This window comes from Corapipo altera, unplaced genomic scaffold (assembly GCF_003945725.1).
Source record: "Corapipo altera isolate COAL_440 unplaced genomic scaffold, ASM394572v1 49, whole genome shotgun sequence".
In the NCBI taxonomy this organism is placed as follows: domain Eukaryota; kingdom Metazoa; phylum Chordata; class Aves; order Passeriformes; family Pipridae; genus Corapipo; species Corapipo altera.
In genome coordinates this window covers 6,952,725-6,971,181 of record NW_020884879.1, presented here as the reverse complement: position 1 = coordinate 6,971,181, position 18,457 = coordinate 6,952,725, and the positions used below count along the sequence as shown (strand labels likewise).

Below are 18,457 nucleotides of genomic sequence, written 5' to 3'. Positions count from 1 at the left end.
TTCCTCTATATAATTGCTTTTATGTTTTTATCCAACAGTTTATTATTTGAGAAGTTTTCTAGTGGAGACCCTGATACCAAGGACAATTCGGTGGGAATTCAACTACTGGGAATTGTTCTTGCTAACAATTTGCCACCCTTTGACCCAAAGTGTGAAATAGATCGTGTCAGGTGAGAAATGCAGGTTTTTTGTGAATCATTTTGAAAAAAACTTAAGCCAAAGGAAGCAAGTCTAATTTGTCAGCATGAAGTGTGGGAGCTGGATTGCTTATCATCCCTTTGCTGTTGTCTATCAGAGGTAATGTTTTTCTAGCTGCAAATTGCAGACTACATTTATTTCGGAAAATATCTAGAAGTATGTAAAGTTTTTTTATAGTGGGCCCCAGAATTGCAATTTCATGGGTATTAACAAAGTCAGGAATTGCCAAAGCAGGGATTTGAGACGTTGCAAGTGGAAAATCCATGTATTCAGCTCTTCTAAAAGCAGTCACTATTCCCCTAGGCAGCTCAGGTGAGTTTTTTGTTTCAGTTTAAATTTGCAGTAGTAGTAATGGCTTACAGCAGGTCTACCTTTTGTGTTAGGTATTTTCAAGCTTTGACCAGCAACATGGGCTTACTAAAGTATAAAGAAGTTTATGCAGCTGCAGCAGAAGTGTTGGGACTTGCTCTTCAGTACATTGCTGAGAGAGAAAATGTAAGTGAACTGTGCTGTGTGTTTGACCATTCCTGTCTTAATTTTATGTTCATCTTTTATATGACTACTCATTTCAGCTCCAAAAATGAATGCATTTAAAACTCAACAGTCTTTGTCCAACAGATTGAGCTAAAGGTTTAAACTGCTAACTCAAGAGTAAAAGAATATGAGAGTGGACTAAGTGCAAAGTTTTTGACTTGCTCTTCTGTAGCTTCTCTCTTTCTGAGACTTTTGCCAACCAGGAGCACTAGCATGGTTCATTTTAAAGTTGGGGTTTCTTTAAGAGAAAAAACAAGGCAAGTTCGAAGTTTGGAATTACCTTTTGAGTATCTGTGTCTGGGGATGTTTAATAACTTGCAAGTTTTGATATAAAATTTAAAGGTTAAACTGTATTTAATTTTCAATCCAGTTATTTTATAGGTAGTGGATAATGTGAATGCAAAACTGTTACTCATCAAATCCTACAGTACTAGAATTTGTGGATAGTTCTTGATGATCACAAAAATCAGTTTGAGACATATGCTAGAAATATTTCTTCAGACAACAGTTCATGAACTTCTGGAATTTGTTTCCAGAAGAGGTTCTAGGGGTAAGTAGCATCAGCAGGTTCAAAGAGAAATTAGGCAAATTGATGCACAAAAAAGTGTCATGAACAGGTTCTAAAAGCAACAGACAGCAATGTAAGCTCCAAGATCCCTAATCTAAGGACAAATGCATGTTGGGTTGTATGAGTGAAAAGGAGGACAAAATGCAGCCAGGATCATCTTTCCCCTAGATATCTATCTGCAGCTGCTATTGGACACAAAAATACCAAGATATTGGCTTGGTGGAGTATTAGTTAGTTATTCTTACTTCTCTCCCCACTATTCTTACTTCTTTCCCTACCTAATTCCATTCTGGCTGTTCTTTCACAGTTTGTAGAGCATATTTCATTAATATTCATAAGTCTTCTCTTTCACGGTCTTCCAAGTTCCCTTATAAGCAGTATTTTGAATAAATGAGCAAAGATGGTGCAAATTTTATCCTTATCCATGGCGTATTTCTTTGCTGTTGATTAAAGGTTGATGATTACTTTTCACCTTTTCACTAAAAGTCTATTTTTTTGTGTTCATTAGTTGGACATCTTCTATACTGAATGAGAAGCTGCTTAATATTTATATATTGTATTTCGAAATTAAGGCATGGGTTCCAAACCAATTGAAGGAAGCTTGTGAACTATTATTTAAGCAGCAGTCATGTATTTCAGTCAGGCAGAGCTGTACAGGAACCATTAAGCACCATAAATGTTATGATGAGTCAGATGTATCTTGCCTATCAAAATGCAATAGAATCAAACAGTACAGCAGAAACACTGCGTGTCACTAAGGTGGTTGTGATTTTCGTGGGTATCCTTGATTTACTACCTTTCTCATTTTCAGGTACTTGAAGATCCAGTTTATGATTGTGTCGTAAGACAATTAAAACAACATCAGAACACCCAACATGATAAGTTTATTCAATGCTTGAATAAAGTTGTTAAGAATTTTCCACCTCTTGCTGACAGGTATGTCACGATTTACGTGGTATGTTGATTATAGATCTAGAAGAATAATAGAAAAATTACTTTCTCTTCTTTGTGGGCTTCTGTTTTTGTTAAGGTTTATGAATGCAGTATTCTTTTTGATACCCAAACTTCATGGTGTGATGAAAACCTATTGTCTTGAAGTAATAATGTGCCGGGCTGAAGAAGTTCCTGATCTCCACTTGCAATTAAAGAGTAAAGACTTTATCCAGATCATGAATCATAGGTAAGTGGTCATGTGATTACAATGCATGGTCCAAATTTCTTGATAATATTTTCTGTGCTGGCCACAACAGTTTTACATTCAGAAACATCTATAATTCACATTCACTTTTTGGTCATGCTCTCTAATTTGAGCTAATGTAATCTGGGAGTTAAGATGGTTAGCTCACTGTGAAAAACCAACAAAAGCTCCTAAATAGCATTGTGGTGAAACACCACTGGGATGTAAATTTCTGCAGTATGTATTTGTTTAGTTCTATTCTTAGTCTCAGGTTGAACACAAAAGTATTTACCTAAAGCCCTTTATGCAAAACCAAATATCACTGCTAAATGTAAGCTGATCTTCTGGTTCTGTGTGTGGCATTGAAGAGAAAAGCAATGTACCTGTTCTTTTTTCCCTCTCCTTTTAGGGATGATGAAAGACAAAGGGTTTGTTTGGATATAGTGTACAAGATGCTGGCTAAACTAAAACCACTAGAACTTAAAGAACTTCTCCCTGGAGTGACAGGATTCATTTCTCACCCTTCTGTAATATGTCGCCAGCGCATGTATGATATTCTGATGTGGATTTATGATAATTACAGGTGTGTATTCACTGCAGATGTTGTCTTTCAGTGGTTTCTCACAGGCAGAGTGAAAGTGTTTGTAATGGTCTTCCAACTTCATGTTCCTCAGTGCAGGATATTTTTCTTAGAATAGAGCCTTGGATTTGCCTGAGTGGTTTTGGCCTTTGGTGGCAATTTTATCACTTCCACTAAGGGATAAATACTTGGACCTGAACTTTAGCCCGGGACTAGGAGGTTGTATCACCACAGCATAATGGCATAAGAGATCTTAGCTTTGATGCTCCCGCTTTTTTTCTTGTCACCAGAATTTGTAACTAATAAAAATTATACACTAAAGAAATTTGCTTGTAGGTAGAAAACATATTGAGGTACTTTGGCGTGATGTCAGTCCCTTCAATCTAGTAGTGTAAAGGTGGTCTTTCTGTTTTACCTCTTAGAATAGGGAACAAGCATGTTCTCAGTTTGACAAGCAGGTTGCTGTTGAATCATCTGACTTAGTTGGGTTTTATTATGTGCTTTTTCCCAAGATAACTATTTGAATGGACAGTTAACAGTGAAGGAAAAGTACAGGCAATTTTTACTCCATCATCACTTCAGAAAAGCAAATTCTCTGCCTTTTTTTCAGTTTCTACCTTGCAAACTCAGAATTACTTCTGTTTGGCCTTCATAATAAATACCCAACATATTATTTAGCTTTCTGATTATTTCTTTTGTAAGTAGTGGAGATACAAGGAATTTAAGGCAATGAAGACCTCATGTTATGAAAAAAATGCAGTGTTGTCATGCCAAGTTGAGATTTTTATGAGAAGGGCATATTCCTCCTTTTTTCCGCACGATCCTCATCCTCTTATTTTGCTATGGACTGTTTAAGAGAAGTCACTAAGAGATATTTTTCTCCTACCATCAGTGATCCAGAAAGTCAAGCAGATGATGATTCTAAGGAAATACTCAAAGTGGCAAAAGAAATGCTGCTTCAAGGACTAATTGATGAGAATGCTGAACTGCAGTGAGTAAAGTGCTGTGTTAACTGTCTGAAATAACAAATACCTACCTTGCTCTTACTTTGTTTATAGCAAAATAGTTGATCCTGAGAGGTTTTCTAAGTATTTCAGTATGAAAGAGTAACAGTGAGATAACACTATTTCCTTTTCTTCCAATAAGTTAATTTATAAAATATTGTCCAATAGTGTTATACCACATAAGTGAAGCACAGAGCATCTGAACAAATTTCTAAGCCATGGGGAAGTTGTTTTACTATGTCAAACCTAATTCTGCATTAATGTTCTAGAGTTTTTGGACAAGGAGGACCTTGCTAAACACAAACACACAACAGTAGATTAAACGTTGGAGGATGCTGGATTTTTAAAATTTCTTTTGGTGAAACAAAAGACAGGATATCTGTGTGCTTATCCACCCATAGCACTTCTCAAGAGGAAAACAACTTCACAGAAATAATTTTTTCAGAGTAAACCTTTAATATGAGGCATGGAGCATGGTAGATAAAAGAGGAATTTGGTGTAATTCAATGAAAGATCCATGGTATGAAAGTGTTAGTTGAAGGCTTTAAAATCTTATTGTGTTGGGGTTTGTGTTTGTTTGGTTGTTGTTGTTGTTGTTTTTAACTTGGCTTTTTTGAGGTGTTGGGTTTTTTCTGTTTGCAGATAACCAAGAATAACTTTATTCCTTACCTTTACAGATTAATTGTTAGGAATTTTTGGAGTGAGGAGACAAGGTTACCGACAAATACTCTTGATCGCATGCTGTCATTGTTAAATTCTTTATATTCTACCAAGATTGAAACACAGTACTTGAGTCTAATCACAAATTTTCTGCTCGAAATGACTAGCAAGAGCCCAGATTATTCCAGAAAAATATTTGAACATCCACTGTCTGAATGCAAATTTCAGGTGAGTTGTAATGTTTTGTGCTGTGTGCAACCATGTGACAAATTCTGTTCTTTAATGTAGTTACCACTTGGATGAGAATGGCATAATGAAGGAGATTTTTGAAAGTGTTTTGTTCTCCTTAGTTAACAGCTGAACAGTCATGAGTTATGCGCAGGATCAGAAGTCTGATGATTTAATTAAAATAATTATATATACCAAGTATAGCTGATGAGTACTGAAACAGCTAAAAAAGAGGGTGGTGGAGAGAAGCAGCATCAGCTGGAGAAATATTGTGAAGAAACAGGAATACTAGCACAAGAGCTGTAAATCAGTCTTCAGCTGACAAGTCCAAATTAGTCAGCTTTTTTGCTGAGCTATGGAGAACTTCTATGTGTTTGCAGTTTTTATTTTTATTGTCAAATTCTGCCTCTGTACCTGGGATGATGTTTTAAATTCTGTGCTGTCATTTCTGCTATCCTGACTCAGTGAAATGCCAAAAGCCTCCGTCTTTACCGTGCTACTTTTCTTTGTTCGTAGGACTTTGTAGTTGATTCCAGCTGGCGCTACCGAAGTACTGTGCTCACACCTATGTTTGTGGGGACTCAAGCTTCTCAGAGCATCCACAGGAATTTATCACAAGAAAGATCCCTTTCTGCTTCTGGGTCAGTCAGTGGTCCAGTGAGGGCTACCCAACGGCAATATGAATTTACACCTACACAGCATGTCAGTAAGTCCAGACCAGTGTCTTCTGAAATTTTCTTGTTTGCTATAGGAATGATTTAATTTATGTTGCATATGGATTTTTAATGTAAAAGTGTAAATACATTTAATATTGTGTTTTCAAGGACTTCTTCTGTGTGTTATGAGAAAAAAATCACTTTTTTTTTGGTCTCATACATATTTATATTCTGCCTAATGTAAAAGAAATTTGTTTCTTACCTAACAGTTTGAAATCTGTTCTGCCCAAAAACACTGGGAATTATATTTTTGGGAGAGAAAAATTACCTGCTTCATAGATGTTTTCACTTTATATGTGAGTATGTTACAGCTTTTTTGCAATTTTTTCTTGTAGGTGGTAGAAGTTCTTTTAATTGGCTAACTGGAAGTAGCATTGACACATTGGCAGAATATGCAGTTCCTTCATCCTCTGAATCCTTATCTTCATCCATGCTGTTGGTTAGCAAATGGAGTGAAAAATTTAAACAAGCAACCTTTAAACCCGTGGGGCCAGATTTTGGGAAAAAAAAGTTGAATTTGCCTGGAGTTGAGGTGGACAGCAAAACTAAAGGTCTGTAAGCCTTATCTAAGTGCAATTTCTATATAACTAGTACATTTCTATAAACCATCTTTTTCAGTTGTTTGGCTGACAGTCTGTTATCTTTGAGACATTCTCATGGAGGTTCAACTTGAGAGATTTTGTTTCCAAACATAGTCTATGGCAAAAAACTAGGATTGTGCTAGGAATTATAAAATTGTATGTTGCTAGATAAAAGAACTGAGAGGATATGAAACCAGTCAGTGTGATCTCTGCATTCCTGTCTCTCCCTAAGATGATCATAGCATGAATGTCAGACAATTCTGTCCCTTCTGTTTTAAATTTAACTGCATATCTCTTTCAAGATGACATCTCTTTAAACATATTTTTCCAAACCATTTCAGATGCATGCTAACATGGTCTACAACATACTGCAATCTGTCATTAGAATTACTTGGGTTTTTTCTGAGAATGCTCCTTTATCCACCCAGCCAATAACTGAAAATTTTCAGTGCTGTTTTGAAGTGGCTTCAGCTCTTTCTTCCTGTTGAACCTTTCCGTACTTTGTCATTAAAATTTTGACCGAAAGGATGGGATTAGGAGTTCAGGCAAAGATCTATAAAGATCAACCTTTTCAATACCTGAGAGGTGTTTCCAGGCAGTTCTGAATGGACCATACTGAACTACAGAAATAGAGAGATCAGTCTACCTTCCCGTCAGTTCCTGGTCTTCTACCGGGAAAATACTAGTTCTAGTGGTATATTTTTGTTTGCTCATTCTGCTTTACTAGGAAATGGACTGAAGTGAACAGTCTTTTAAGTGGCCTTTCTCCATGACTGTCCTGAGCAGGAGTTGATCCACTGTCAGTTCTATAATCATAACTTAAAAAATATTGTATGATATTATTATTACCCAATCTTTGAATATATTTAGCACCTCTTTTATGTAGGGAGGTACATACTTTATGGAGTATAGTGCAAATACCATACTTGCTTTTGAGAGCTTAAAATAAATCTCTTGTATGGGGCGTATTTGTTCATGAGTTTTAGTGCCTTTCCCAGTGCAATAGTTTGACCTTTATACTTCACCTCTGTGCTTGAAGTTTCTATTACCTCTTCTCCTCAGAGCAACTTAATTTGTTTTCATTTGCTATCTTTTTGAAAGGCCTTATATAAAATTGTTGGATAGGAAACTTAGGAGACTAGTTGGTAAGCTAACAAATGTTGTTATATGGTGCTCTTGCCTTAAATCAGAAGTTTACTTGAGAAAGGACGTGATCATATGTTCTCTAGGTATAGAAGAACGAGCTGAAATTCTAAGACTGCGGAGACGTTTCTTGAAGGACCAAGACAAACTCAGTCTGATTTATGCTAGAAAAAGTCTGGCTGAACAGAAAAGAGAAAAGGTTTGTCAATTCAAATAAGTTTAAAACTTTAGGTCTCAATGTCGTCTGCAGTCTTTTACTTCATCTCTAGTGGTAACTTTGTGGAGAAAGGGTAAATGTAAGGTGCTGGTTGCTGTTTTAAGAGCTTTGAAAGGTTTAATTTGGAAATCATGCTACATACGTGCTTAAAGCTAAATGATGTTACTTAGCAGGAGTGAGAAAATAGGTGAATGGTCTACTCCTTAACGTGCATGAAGTGATTTTACGTGATGGAGTCCCTAACAGCTGTGGGAAGCCCTTTACAGTTGTCAGTCAGGAAACTGGGGATCTTGAAGCTACAATACGCTGCAGAAATAGTTGGGGAACATTATTCAGAGTCTGAACACAAACTCAAAAATGTGGTACAGCTGATGGACTGACCAGAACTGTTTTGAACTTTTAACCTGAAGGAATGTCAGTAATAATCATTTGCTGTGTGTTTATGAAGGCTAGAAGCTTACTACTTTGTGAGTTTCCTGGTTGTGCTATGTACTTAAAATAAATCTAAGTATTTTTAAGCTCTGTAACAGTTTTTCAGAGGTTCCTGTTACTAAAAATAACATACATTATCGTCCAAAAATGATAGCAGTTAGACCAAAAGCAAAGGAACCCAGGATAGGGAGCTACCAGTTTGAGACACTCTTGTAATTCTTTGCAGATGCAGACAACTGTGTAAACAGAACTTATGTCTGGAAGAACCACACAAACACCTATTTTAGCCAATTTGTGTTTACTTGCAGGCTAAAGCTACAGTTTCCTCCCACCATGCAATAGAAGACCTGTAAACGCATTCTGTATGGCAGTCCAAAATACAGCCAACAAAACCACCTGTGATATGAATGCTCTCAGGATCCCTTAAACTTTTCAAGAGACTTGTTGCACATAAACACACATGGAACTCTATGATTTGCATTAACACTGTATAGGACAAGCCAGGAAAAATTAGATCCTGAGCAAGAGAGGATTTGGAAATAGCTTTAGCAAAGTCCTAATTTCTCAATAGCATATTTCTCTTGAAATGTTTCTGAAAATCATCCCTTTAAAGTTCTGTAGCAGAAAAATTACTTCAAACAGCAAAATTATGAGGAGTTTACAGAAGAGAAAAAAAACTTTCAAGCTTCCTTCTGTTTTTGTCTTCCATTTTACCAATGTTTATATCCACCCATTGCCTACTGATTTAGTTGGTAATGGCAGTATTTAAAAATAAAAACCCAGCCTCTAAACTTACTGATTATTTCCTTATAATGTGCTATGAAAAAGAAGAAAAGCAGAGGAAGAAGTAGGTTTTGTTTGTATTTGGTAGTAGCTCTTGTTCAATTTAAAAATTATTCCTTTAAGCCCTAGCAAAAGGCAGGACAGCTATTTAAGACCTGCAGTTTGCAACAGTTTTGTTACAGTTTGGTTTAGGTTTTACCAGAATCATAGAATTATTAAGGTTCAAAAAGACCTCTAGGATCATCAAGTCCAACCATTAACCCAGCACCACCGTGTTTACCACTAAACCATGTTGCCAAGTGCTACATGCACATCTTTTAAACACTTCCAATGGTGGTGTTTCTACCACTTCCTTGGACAGCTTGTTCCAATGCCTGACCACCCTTTCAGTAAAAAATTTTTCCATTATATCTAATATCTCTTCTGGGACAGCTTGTCCTGTTGATTATTACTTGGGAAAAGACAGCGACCGCCACCTTGCTACAGCCTCCCCTCAGGTAGTTGTAGAGAATGATAAGGTCTCCCCTGAACCTTCTTTTCTCCAGTCTAAACAATCCCAGCTTCCTCAGCTGTTCCTCATGAAACTTGTGCTCCAGTCTCTTCACCAGCTCTGTTGTTCTTCTTTGGACATGCTCCAGCACCTCAATGTCTTTCTTGGAGTGCAGAGCCCAAAACTGAACAAAGGATTCAAGGTGCTACCTCACCAGTGCTCAACACAGGGGAACAATCACTTCCCTAGTCCTGCTGGCCACACAATTTCTGATATAAGCCAGGATGCCATTGGCCTTCTTGGCCACCTGGGCACACTGTTGGCTCATGTTCAGCCAGCTGTTGACCAGCACCCCCAGGTCACTTTCTGTTGGGCAGCTTCTCAGGGGCACTCTTCCCCCAGCCTGTAGGGCTGCATGGGGTTGTTGTGACCGAAAGGAATCAACTTTGTTTCTTCTTCTTCCCTGCCCCATCCCACTGTATAAAACAAAACACACAAGCTTTAGGAACGTCATTTTACTTTGCACCTGGGCCAGGCTGAGAATCATCATATCATGTATACTGCTGTGGCTCAGCTAACAGGCAGTAACTTACTAAACCGTAGCAGCTCACTAGCTGTCAGTCATAATCATTCTCTTTGAAACTAGCTTAAATACTACCTGTATGGAAGCAGAATCTACAAGGCATTAATATTAAAAGTTAATGGCTGAAGGAAGTCTATGAACAAGTGTTGTGGTTTGACATTTTTAATTGACTAAGATAATTTTGAGTTTAACCTTATTACAGCTTTATAGAAAATGTATTTGTCTATTAAGCATGGCAAAAGTTTGTAAAACACTTCAGAAATGCTCTTGCTTATTTCGTCTTATCTTGATACTGCTCTTTCTAAGTAATATGATTATTATTTTTTTTTAACATGAGAAATGCATTTCAGGAGATGAAATCTGAGCTGAAGATGAAGTATGATGCACAGGTTACTTTGTACAGAAGTTACCGAGTAGGAGACCTTCCCGACATCCAGATTGAATACCGCAGTCTCATTGCCCCTCTGCAGGGCCTTGCCCAGGTCTGTCTGCTGTTCAAAGGTCATTTGTGAAGTTTTCTGTTCCTGTAGGGAAAATGGCATATACTTGGGCAACTACTTCTAAAACTGATTTGTTGTTTTGTAGTCAACCAGTAGGATACACATTTCAAGAGTCTGTTTTGAGGGAGTGTTTCTCCTACCCCTCTGCTGGTTCAATGATGACAGAAGAGGCCTTCTAGCTTACCGCAGCTGAGTCGAACACTGAGGACCTGATATATCAGCTCTTGTCCATTGCCCCTGGGTTCCTCTACTTGAGAAACAGTTGGTGGTGGTCTTTACAGGCATTATTGCAAAGGGCATCTTACTGTACAGTAACATAACAGCCATTTCTCTTCTATTATGTGGCTGTAACAGACTTGTAAAAATACAGTGAACTTGCTGTGACTAAGACTGGACTCAGACTACTCAGTAAAGTTGATCCAATATTCCTTTTCCTGCCTGAGAGCAGTAGAAACTGTAGACTGAACTGAACAGTAGACTGAATCCCATTTTACAGTTGTTGGGAAGTCACAGTCTTCCTGGTTACCTTTGTATTTCATTTCTTTTGATGTCCCCTTATCACTGTGTAACGGGAGGAAGTAGCACACTCATGAGTGATCTGAATAGCACTAGATAAAGAGTTAGACCAAATTCCAGGCCCATGGTAGACCAGGATGCATAGGATTATATTACACACACGAATGTGGTTCTAGGTGGAAAAAATGCCTTTAAATCTCAGATGGAACTGTCTGCCTGTACTGGCAATCTGTTGGCTGCCTCAATGTTAGGTCCAGGTCTCCTCACACATCAGTGTCTTCTGTTTTTTCCTGAAACCCTCTTGACAGACTGTGGTGTCCGTATCATGATATTGATAGTCTGGTTCCTGTAATGGGAATTGTGAGTATGTGAAAATTGTAAATTCCACCCTCTCCACCATTGGCCTGAAACCTATATTGTCTTGGAGTTTCTTTATGTAAAAGAATTAAGATGTGATTTTAATGGGTAGTACAGTAATTGTCAGCATAGGCGAGATGCATGCCAGAGTAACTAGTCCACACCCAAAAAGTATCCATATAGGGATTAGGTATGGGGTGGTTCATATCTTTTAATTTTATGTCTATTGTGTCAAAGCAAAATTCAGTGACCTTACTGCTTCTGTTGTAATTTACAGAAAGATCCAACATTTGCCAAACAGCTTTTCAGCAGTTTGTTTAGTGGAATTTTTCATGAGGTAGAAAAATCTAAAAATTCTTCTGAGAAAAACGCCATTGTCCAGAAGCTGCTGAATGACTTCAATAATTTCCTCAGTACAAGCCTGTCATACTTTCCACCATTCATTGCATGCATCCAGGTAAAATATGGCATGAAAGTAACTGAATGTAATGTCTTTGTGTGTGTGATAAACCCAGTGGTAGTGAAGGTCAAATGCTGTCACTGAAGTTTAGACAGAGGTGGGAAGATAATTGTTAACCACTTGGATATTTCAAGTGACACTTGCTAAGGTAGTTTGTGCCTCTGGACTGATTTTTCAAGTATCTATAGAGTTTGAGTCACCTTTTAATGTTTTAACTGCATCAGTAACAAGAAGAGATTTGATTTTAAATGAAAGCCATTTCAATTGAAATGAGAATTGAGAACAATTGAAAGGGCTATGTGGGTGTCACATGCTTATCTTCCTGTTTCTGGGAAGTGCTTACTGAGGAATTCTTTGATGTCTTGAGGATGTCAGTAGCTGTCGGACTGTTTGTTGTTAGCCTCTCTTGCATATTTTTTCCAATTAGTGCCCTGAAGTAATTACCTGGGGATTTTCAGTAAAGAGGGAAGGACACACTCCCACCAAAGGGTGAGTGGGTACACCACGGTTATTTCACTGGAAAAGAAACACAAGCCTTTCTGCTATGAGAATATACTGACCTGGAATAGACTGTGAATTTCATCTTTTAACCCAGTTTTCAGGGAGATAAAAGAACTTGTCCAAGCACCTGTTGCATACTCATTGTCACTGTATTTAATGGTTCTTGTCAACTGTGTTGATCTTAATAGTGTGTCTGATTCCTAGCTCTCAAAAGAATCTTTTTTTGGGGGGGACAGCTAATGGCTTCTTTTTTGTTATGGAACTTTAAATACTCTGTGACAGTAGATGTCATTCGTAATACAGGAGAAACTAGTTTTGAGTAGCTTAGTGAACAGTGACAAACTTTGCTTCTTAGTACTTGTATTTACACATCTGAAAAAATGTAATTTCATGTTTACTTTTTTTTCTGTGCAGCTGCATAAAAGGTCAAATGCTATGGGGATTTTTCTGGGCTGTCTTGGTATGTTTTGAGCCAGCGTCTCACAATAGCAATCTGTTAATATTCCCTCTTGACATTGCATTTGTTGGTTCTCTGTCTTGATGATCTTATTTGTGTTGAATTACGCTGTCTATTAGACCCTATTAATAACACTGTTGCATTAGGCTACTTTTTTTCTGAAAAGTCATAGAATGAAGACTCAAAAATAGGTAAGTTAAAAATTCATCAAAAATATGAGCAATAAGATCATCTCATTTCCTATCCTCATCAATAACAAAAGAACAACAGCATAAAGGCAAGCCTCAGCCTGTGAATTTGAGTGTCCTGCATAACAGCGAGAGGAAGTCTTTTCCTCAGTAAGGAATAGAATTCATATTGATCAAGAGAGTGAGCTGCAAGAGTGTGAGCAAGAGCACAAGTGTGTCAAGGCTATCATTTGGCTCACAAAGACTGTCCTAGTGGCTTGGACATTTGAAAATACAAATATATACTGTTTCCTGTATACCAACAGTGTAATGAATGCTGGCTGGTTTCAGAAAGGCTTCTACTTCACTGCTGTTTCCTTCTGGCTGTTCAACTTTTTAGTCTTCTCCAGGTTCACATTCCTTCAGGAGAATAACTTGGTGGTAAAAAGAGCTGGTTTTGTCTACACATATGGTCTTAAAATTGATTTAGAAGCTCTGGGATTCACTTTCAGGACAGATTAAGAACCAGCTGAAATACTAAAAGAATTTTCTGAAAATTCTGAAGGAAATTTCTGAAAAGAACATGACAAATGTTTATGTAGCCTTTATAGAGATACTTGGCCTCTGAACATCATATAATTGCCTTATAAATATTTTAGCTGTCAGGCCAACTTCGATGCCATTCACCCTGATCTTTGAACATGTGGTGCAAGGAAAGACGAAGCTTGTTGCATATGGAGCAGAGAGTATTCCCTCTGCTTTCAGAAGATAAGTGATCAAATAGCCACCAAAATGCAATAAATAGAAAGGTACCTCCTTTGATGTGGGACAATGTCTATAAATTTTGAGTTTGGGAGGGTATTTATTCTTTGGACATACCGTTATATTTGCATGGTTCTTACACTTTTTCCTATGCTAAGAGAAAGGGCTTTTGGTCTTACCTTAGGAGAGTTGTTTTTAAGTTTTCAGATTGTGCAGTTGACACTGTGTTCCTGACGTAGCCCCTAAATTCTGGCAGTCAAGGGATGTGTGCTTCTACACAGGAGTGTTGTGGGCTTGTGTGCAGCTAATTGAAACTGCCTGAATCGTAGGTGAAATATATATGCTAACTCCTCTTTGGGATCTGCCTGGTCTGTAACTCAGGAAGCCACAAGAAACTGTGGGTTTTTTCCTTTTTTTGTTGAGTACAAATTTGTTAGTGTGAGAGTCTCAGCTATACAAATTGTGTCAAGAATTTCTTATGCCAGGTGCCTATTCTGTAGTTTTTGTGGTGGTTGTCATTTATCAAAGAAGTGTATCCTGGTTGTTCTCAGTCTCCTGTTGCAATTTCCAAATATTGTTTTCCTTTCACGTAGTATTCTTGACCATGCTATGTTGCAAGAATCAAACTTTAATTTTTGTTCTAAAACTTGGTTCTGTTTCTTGTAATGAAAGTTATACTCCCTCTCTTCCGCATTGTGGATTTTTTTCTTCCTATTTGTTTAAGATATTATTGCAACTTTACATTATTAGGTGGAGAAAAAAAAAAGAAAAAGCCCAACTCTGGCTTTAATAAAACACTACTTGCTCGATATTTTATGTGTATTTAGAATAGTGATTTAAGTATTTTAAAAAACCTTCAAGTAAACAAAAATGTTTATCCCTGAAAATGAGGTTAGTCTGTAGTTGGACTAATGTTAAATACAATAAAGATGTGCTAGAAATATTGTCATACCTTTAAATCAGGTGGGAGTAAATGAGTACAGTACTCAATGAGTCTAACAGGAAGCTGTCATATGCTAAAACTGGCTAAGTGCGTGGATAGAAAGCCTCCAACTCAGAGAAGACAGTGTGGTTAATCACGCCTTTGGCTTATGGCAGGAATGCACCACTGAATAGGTTAAGTGAAACACAGCTGCTGTGTAACAGGCACAATCCTGCCAACAAACAGAAGAAAAAATTCAGGCTGTCAATGTGTCCATCTACCTCTCCCCCGCTTTCCTTGTGATTCTGTCCAGAGAGTTTCAGAATCACAGAATATTCTGAGTTGGAAGGGACCCAAAGGGATCATCTAGTCCAACTCTTAAGTGAATGGCCTGTAGTTGTCCCATGTCCTGGAGGCAAAGTATATGGGGTTATTCTGTCCTGTTCTCTGTCCAAAGAGCAACAGCACAGAAGGGAAAGATTTTCCAGAGTTGGGAACTTCTGGAGATCTAATGGCTTATTTCTAAAGCTTGCACTATAAGAAAAGGGACACCAAATAAGTGGTCTGTAAAAGGTAACAATCAGTATAGTTTTACACCAAATAGACACCTGTTGTTTTGTTTTATTTTACAGGAAATGAGTTACCAGCACAGAGCACTACTAGAACTGGATTCAGCTAATGTGAGCACAAGCTGCCTTGCAAGTTTGCAACAGCCTGTGGGCATCCTCCTTCTGGAGCGTGCCCTGATGGCTCTGTCCCCTGCGGAGGAGCCCCCATCCAAACGGATGCGTGGAAGGACAGAGCTTCCCCCAGATGTGATCAGATGGATTGAACTTGCTAAGTAAATTCTTGTTTGAGACAAGTTATTCCCATTCAGATTTACCTTCTGAAGAACTCTGCCTTTATGGCTTAATGTGATTTCTTTTTTTAGTCTCAGTAACCCAACTTTTTTAGAATTAGATATGCTTTTAATTTCTTTTCAGTTAATTACTATTTTTCAGTGAGAGCAGTTACACTTAACAGCTGTGCACTCTGATGATGCTATCAGACTGCTGAAAAACATCTTGTTCATAGCTTTTCAGCTGCAGGAGTTTCCACAATTCAGATATTAACCTACAAGGTGAAGTTTATGTAGTTAAGTATATATTTCAGATCTTATATAACAAATTATCTTTTTAAAATTTTCTATTACCACCTAGTAGTATTACGGCTTATTAAATTATTATTTTTTTCAAATCGCTTCTGTTTACATTGTTATACATCTGTTAACTAACTAAAAGATTTCTCTCTTCAATTTTACTAGGCTCTACCGATCTCTTGGGGATTATGATGTCCTTCGTGGCATTTTCAGTGGTAAGATTGGGACTAAGGAAATTACACAGAAAGCATTGTTGGCAGAAGCAAGGAGTGATTATGCTGAAGCAGCTCGATGTTATGATGAGGTAAAACGACAGCAAGATTCTTTTGTTTCATGAATCTCTCATGGCTTAAAACTAGTAAGCCACAATTAAACATTTTGAGAAGCAACATATATTGTTTAAAATGTCCTTGTGTTTTATTTGATTAGTGGTTCAGTCTGTAAAGATATTGGGAACAGATGAGCAGTCACAACAGAGCAGTACACATGATGCTTTTCTTAGTGTTTGTTACAAAGCTGCACACGTGCAATTATCTAGGCAGACAAGTAAAACACCATGGGCAAACTACAACCCCAAGAGAGCAAATTGCATGTGTTCATGGCATGAGTTATAGTGGGTAAAAAGGAAGGAGCATCTCTAACCTTCTTTTAAAGTGTTCACTCTTTAAAAAAAGCAGGTTTACTAAAGACATCTACCTGAAAATAATTTATATGTGAGTATTGACAATCTTGAATTTTCTTCATCTAATGCTGCTGTCGCACTCTGGGAAATGGATAGATATTTTTGAGACAACGAATTACAGTTAAGTTCCTGGTGACCTAGGATTGAAACAAGTGCCAGAATCCTCTTAGGAACCCTTTTTCCCCACAAATTCATTCCCTAGGCACTCTCTAAAGAAGACTGGCAAGATGGAGAGCCAGTAGAAGCGGAGAAGGACTTCTGGGAGCTTGCATCTCTGGAATGCTATGACCACCTAACGGATTGGAAGGCTCTGGAGTATTGTGCTACTGTTAATATCGACAGTGGAAAACCTCCAGACCTAAGCAAAACATGGAATGATCCATTTTTCCAGGTTTTTAGAAGTCACTTCATTGATACTGCACCATTTTTTATCTCTGCAGGAATGTCTGACAGTGCTGAGATTGTGGGTGAAAATCAACTGCATTATTTGGGTTACTCTAGTATGGAAATTAGCAGAGAGTCTGAGACATGAAAATAATTGAAGCAGTTACTTTTAATTTTATCTTGAGTCTATGGCTGATTATATACGACCAGCTTTATTATCACCTTTTTGTTTTGGCAGTCTTTTTGTTGCATTTTTCACTTTTATTTGTTTTAAGAGTTACCAAACACTGGTTTTGAAACTAGTAGAAAATAGTTGTTTGCTAACAACTTCTTGGGCTATCAGAAAAGGCTACTGTGATTTGTTAGCAAATGGAAATTTGTCTAAAGAAAAAAACATTTAAGAAAACCATTTAAAATATTTTTATATTTATTTGATCTGCTGCTGATAACATAAAAATTGATCATTTAATGTTCCATTCCTGGAAATAAGGACTGTATTTTCACCTTGTAGGAGACATATCTACCCTATATAATACGCAGTAAGTTGAAGTTACTGCTCAGTGGGGAAAATGACCAGACTTTGCTAACATTTATTGATGAGGCAATGAAGACAGAACAGAAGAAAGCCATTCTAGAAATGCATCACAGCCAAGAGCTTAGTCTCCTTTACATCCTGCAAGATGATTTTGACAGAGCCAAATATTACATTAGCAATGGGATGCAGATCTTCATGCAGGTAGCAGTCTCTTCTATCTCTGGTATGATTTTTCTGTGTAAACTCCTGGAACAATTAAACTGTTGTTGCTATTGCTGCTGCTAGATTATACTCTGAAGAGAAACAGTTGCTCAAGTAGAATGACAGCTAAGTGCCTTCCATATCATATGGCAGAACTTCTTTTGAATTCACTACTTGCAATGATGAGAGATTAGTGAGCCAGCGGAGTGGGTCTTACCATTTTAATTTGTTTTGTTTTGCTGATTTCATCTTTTAGACTTTTTCAGGATAATTGTTTGTGCAGATAACAAACATTTTATTTCATTCATCATTTCAGAAGACTCCTGTCCCCAGAACAAACTTGCAAAGAGAGTACTGCAATCAAAAGTTACAAGTTCCGTTCATTACCGAGTTTTAATTAGACTGTAGGACTTTGATAAAACCTAGGATAGGAATTGCAGCTAGAGTATGCCTCTACACTTGTGTAAAGCAGAGTTGCTCTCTGATTACAGGCTATTAAATTACTTCTAAGAGGTTGGGTTCTAAAGCATAATATATAGCAGCATCAGATCAATAGTTTGTAGAGCACTGAATAGAACCATGTTGTAAATTCTGTCTATGAAATCTTTCATTCTCTCCCTCTCTTTGCAGAGCTATTCCAGTATTGATTCTCTGTTATATCAAAGTCGAATGACCAAACTGCAGTCTGTACAAGCTTTGACAGAAATACAGGATTTCATCAATTTTATGACTAAAAGAAGTAAAGATTGTTTTTTTCTCAAGCGATTTTCCTTTCACTGCGTTAAATAGTCATGGTTTTCTGAACTTTGAATGTCTGAACTCCTGTTTGAAAAAGGATAAGTCTGGAATTACTTCTTATTGTCTTCTTGACAGTAAGAACTGTGCAGTTCTTTAAGATAGGCTTGAAGATAATTCTGTATTCTATTGCAAAGTTTTATTAGCATAGCTCTTGTGATAAGAGTCATTTTAAACTAAATTTTG

At 37.4% G+C, this 18,457-nt stretch overlaps 1 protein-coding gene across 2 annotated transcripts in view; it reads left to right on the top strand.

Annotated features, from left to right (window-relative positions):
• The window catches only part of PRKDC (protein kinase, DNA-activated, catalytic subunit), an 83,863-nt gene that overhangs the window by 44,228 nt on the left and 21,178 nt on the right, over positions 1 to 18,457 (top strand). For both annotated transcript variants that reach the window (XM_027638615.1, XM_027638613.1), the window contains 17 exons: positions 39 to 170; positions 582 to 693; positions 2,112 to 2,236; positions 2,331 to 2,480; positions 2,887 to 3,060; positions 3,950 to 4,048; positions 4,739 to 4,949; positions 5,466 to 5,655; positions 6,001 to 6,216; positions 7,476 to 7,588; positions 10,245 to 10,376; positions 11,545 to 11,724; positions 15,169 to 15,377; positions 15,840 to 15,978; positions 16,559 to 16,747; positions 17,252 to 17,476; positions 18,107 to 18,215. In XM_027638615.1, coding sequence (XP_027494416.1) covers positions 39 to 170; positions 582 to 693; positions 2,112 to 2,236; positions 2,331 to 2,480; positions 2,887 to 3,060; positions 3,950 to 4,048; positions 4,739 to 4,949; positions 5,466 to 5,655; positions 6,001 to 6,216; positions 7,476 to 7,588; positions 10,245 to 10,376; positions 11,545 to 11,724; positions 15,169 to 15,377; positions 15,840 to 15,978; positions 16,559 to 16,747; positions 17,252 to 17,476; positions 18,107 to 18,215 — 2,705 coding nt within the window. The remainder of the gene's footprint in view (positions 1 to 38; positions 171 to 581; positions 694 to 2,111; positions 2,237 to 2,330; positions 2,481 to 2,886; positions 3,061 to 3,949; positions 4,049 to 4,738; positions 4,950 to 5,465; positions 5,656 to 6,000; positions 6,217 to 7,475; positions 7,589 to 10,244; positions 10,377 to 11,544; positions 11,725 to 15,168; positions 15,378 to 15,839; positions 15,979 to 16,558; positions 16,748 to 17,251; positions 17,477 to 18,106; positions 18,216 to 18,457) is intronic.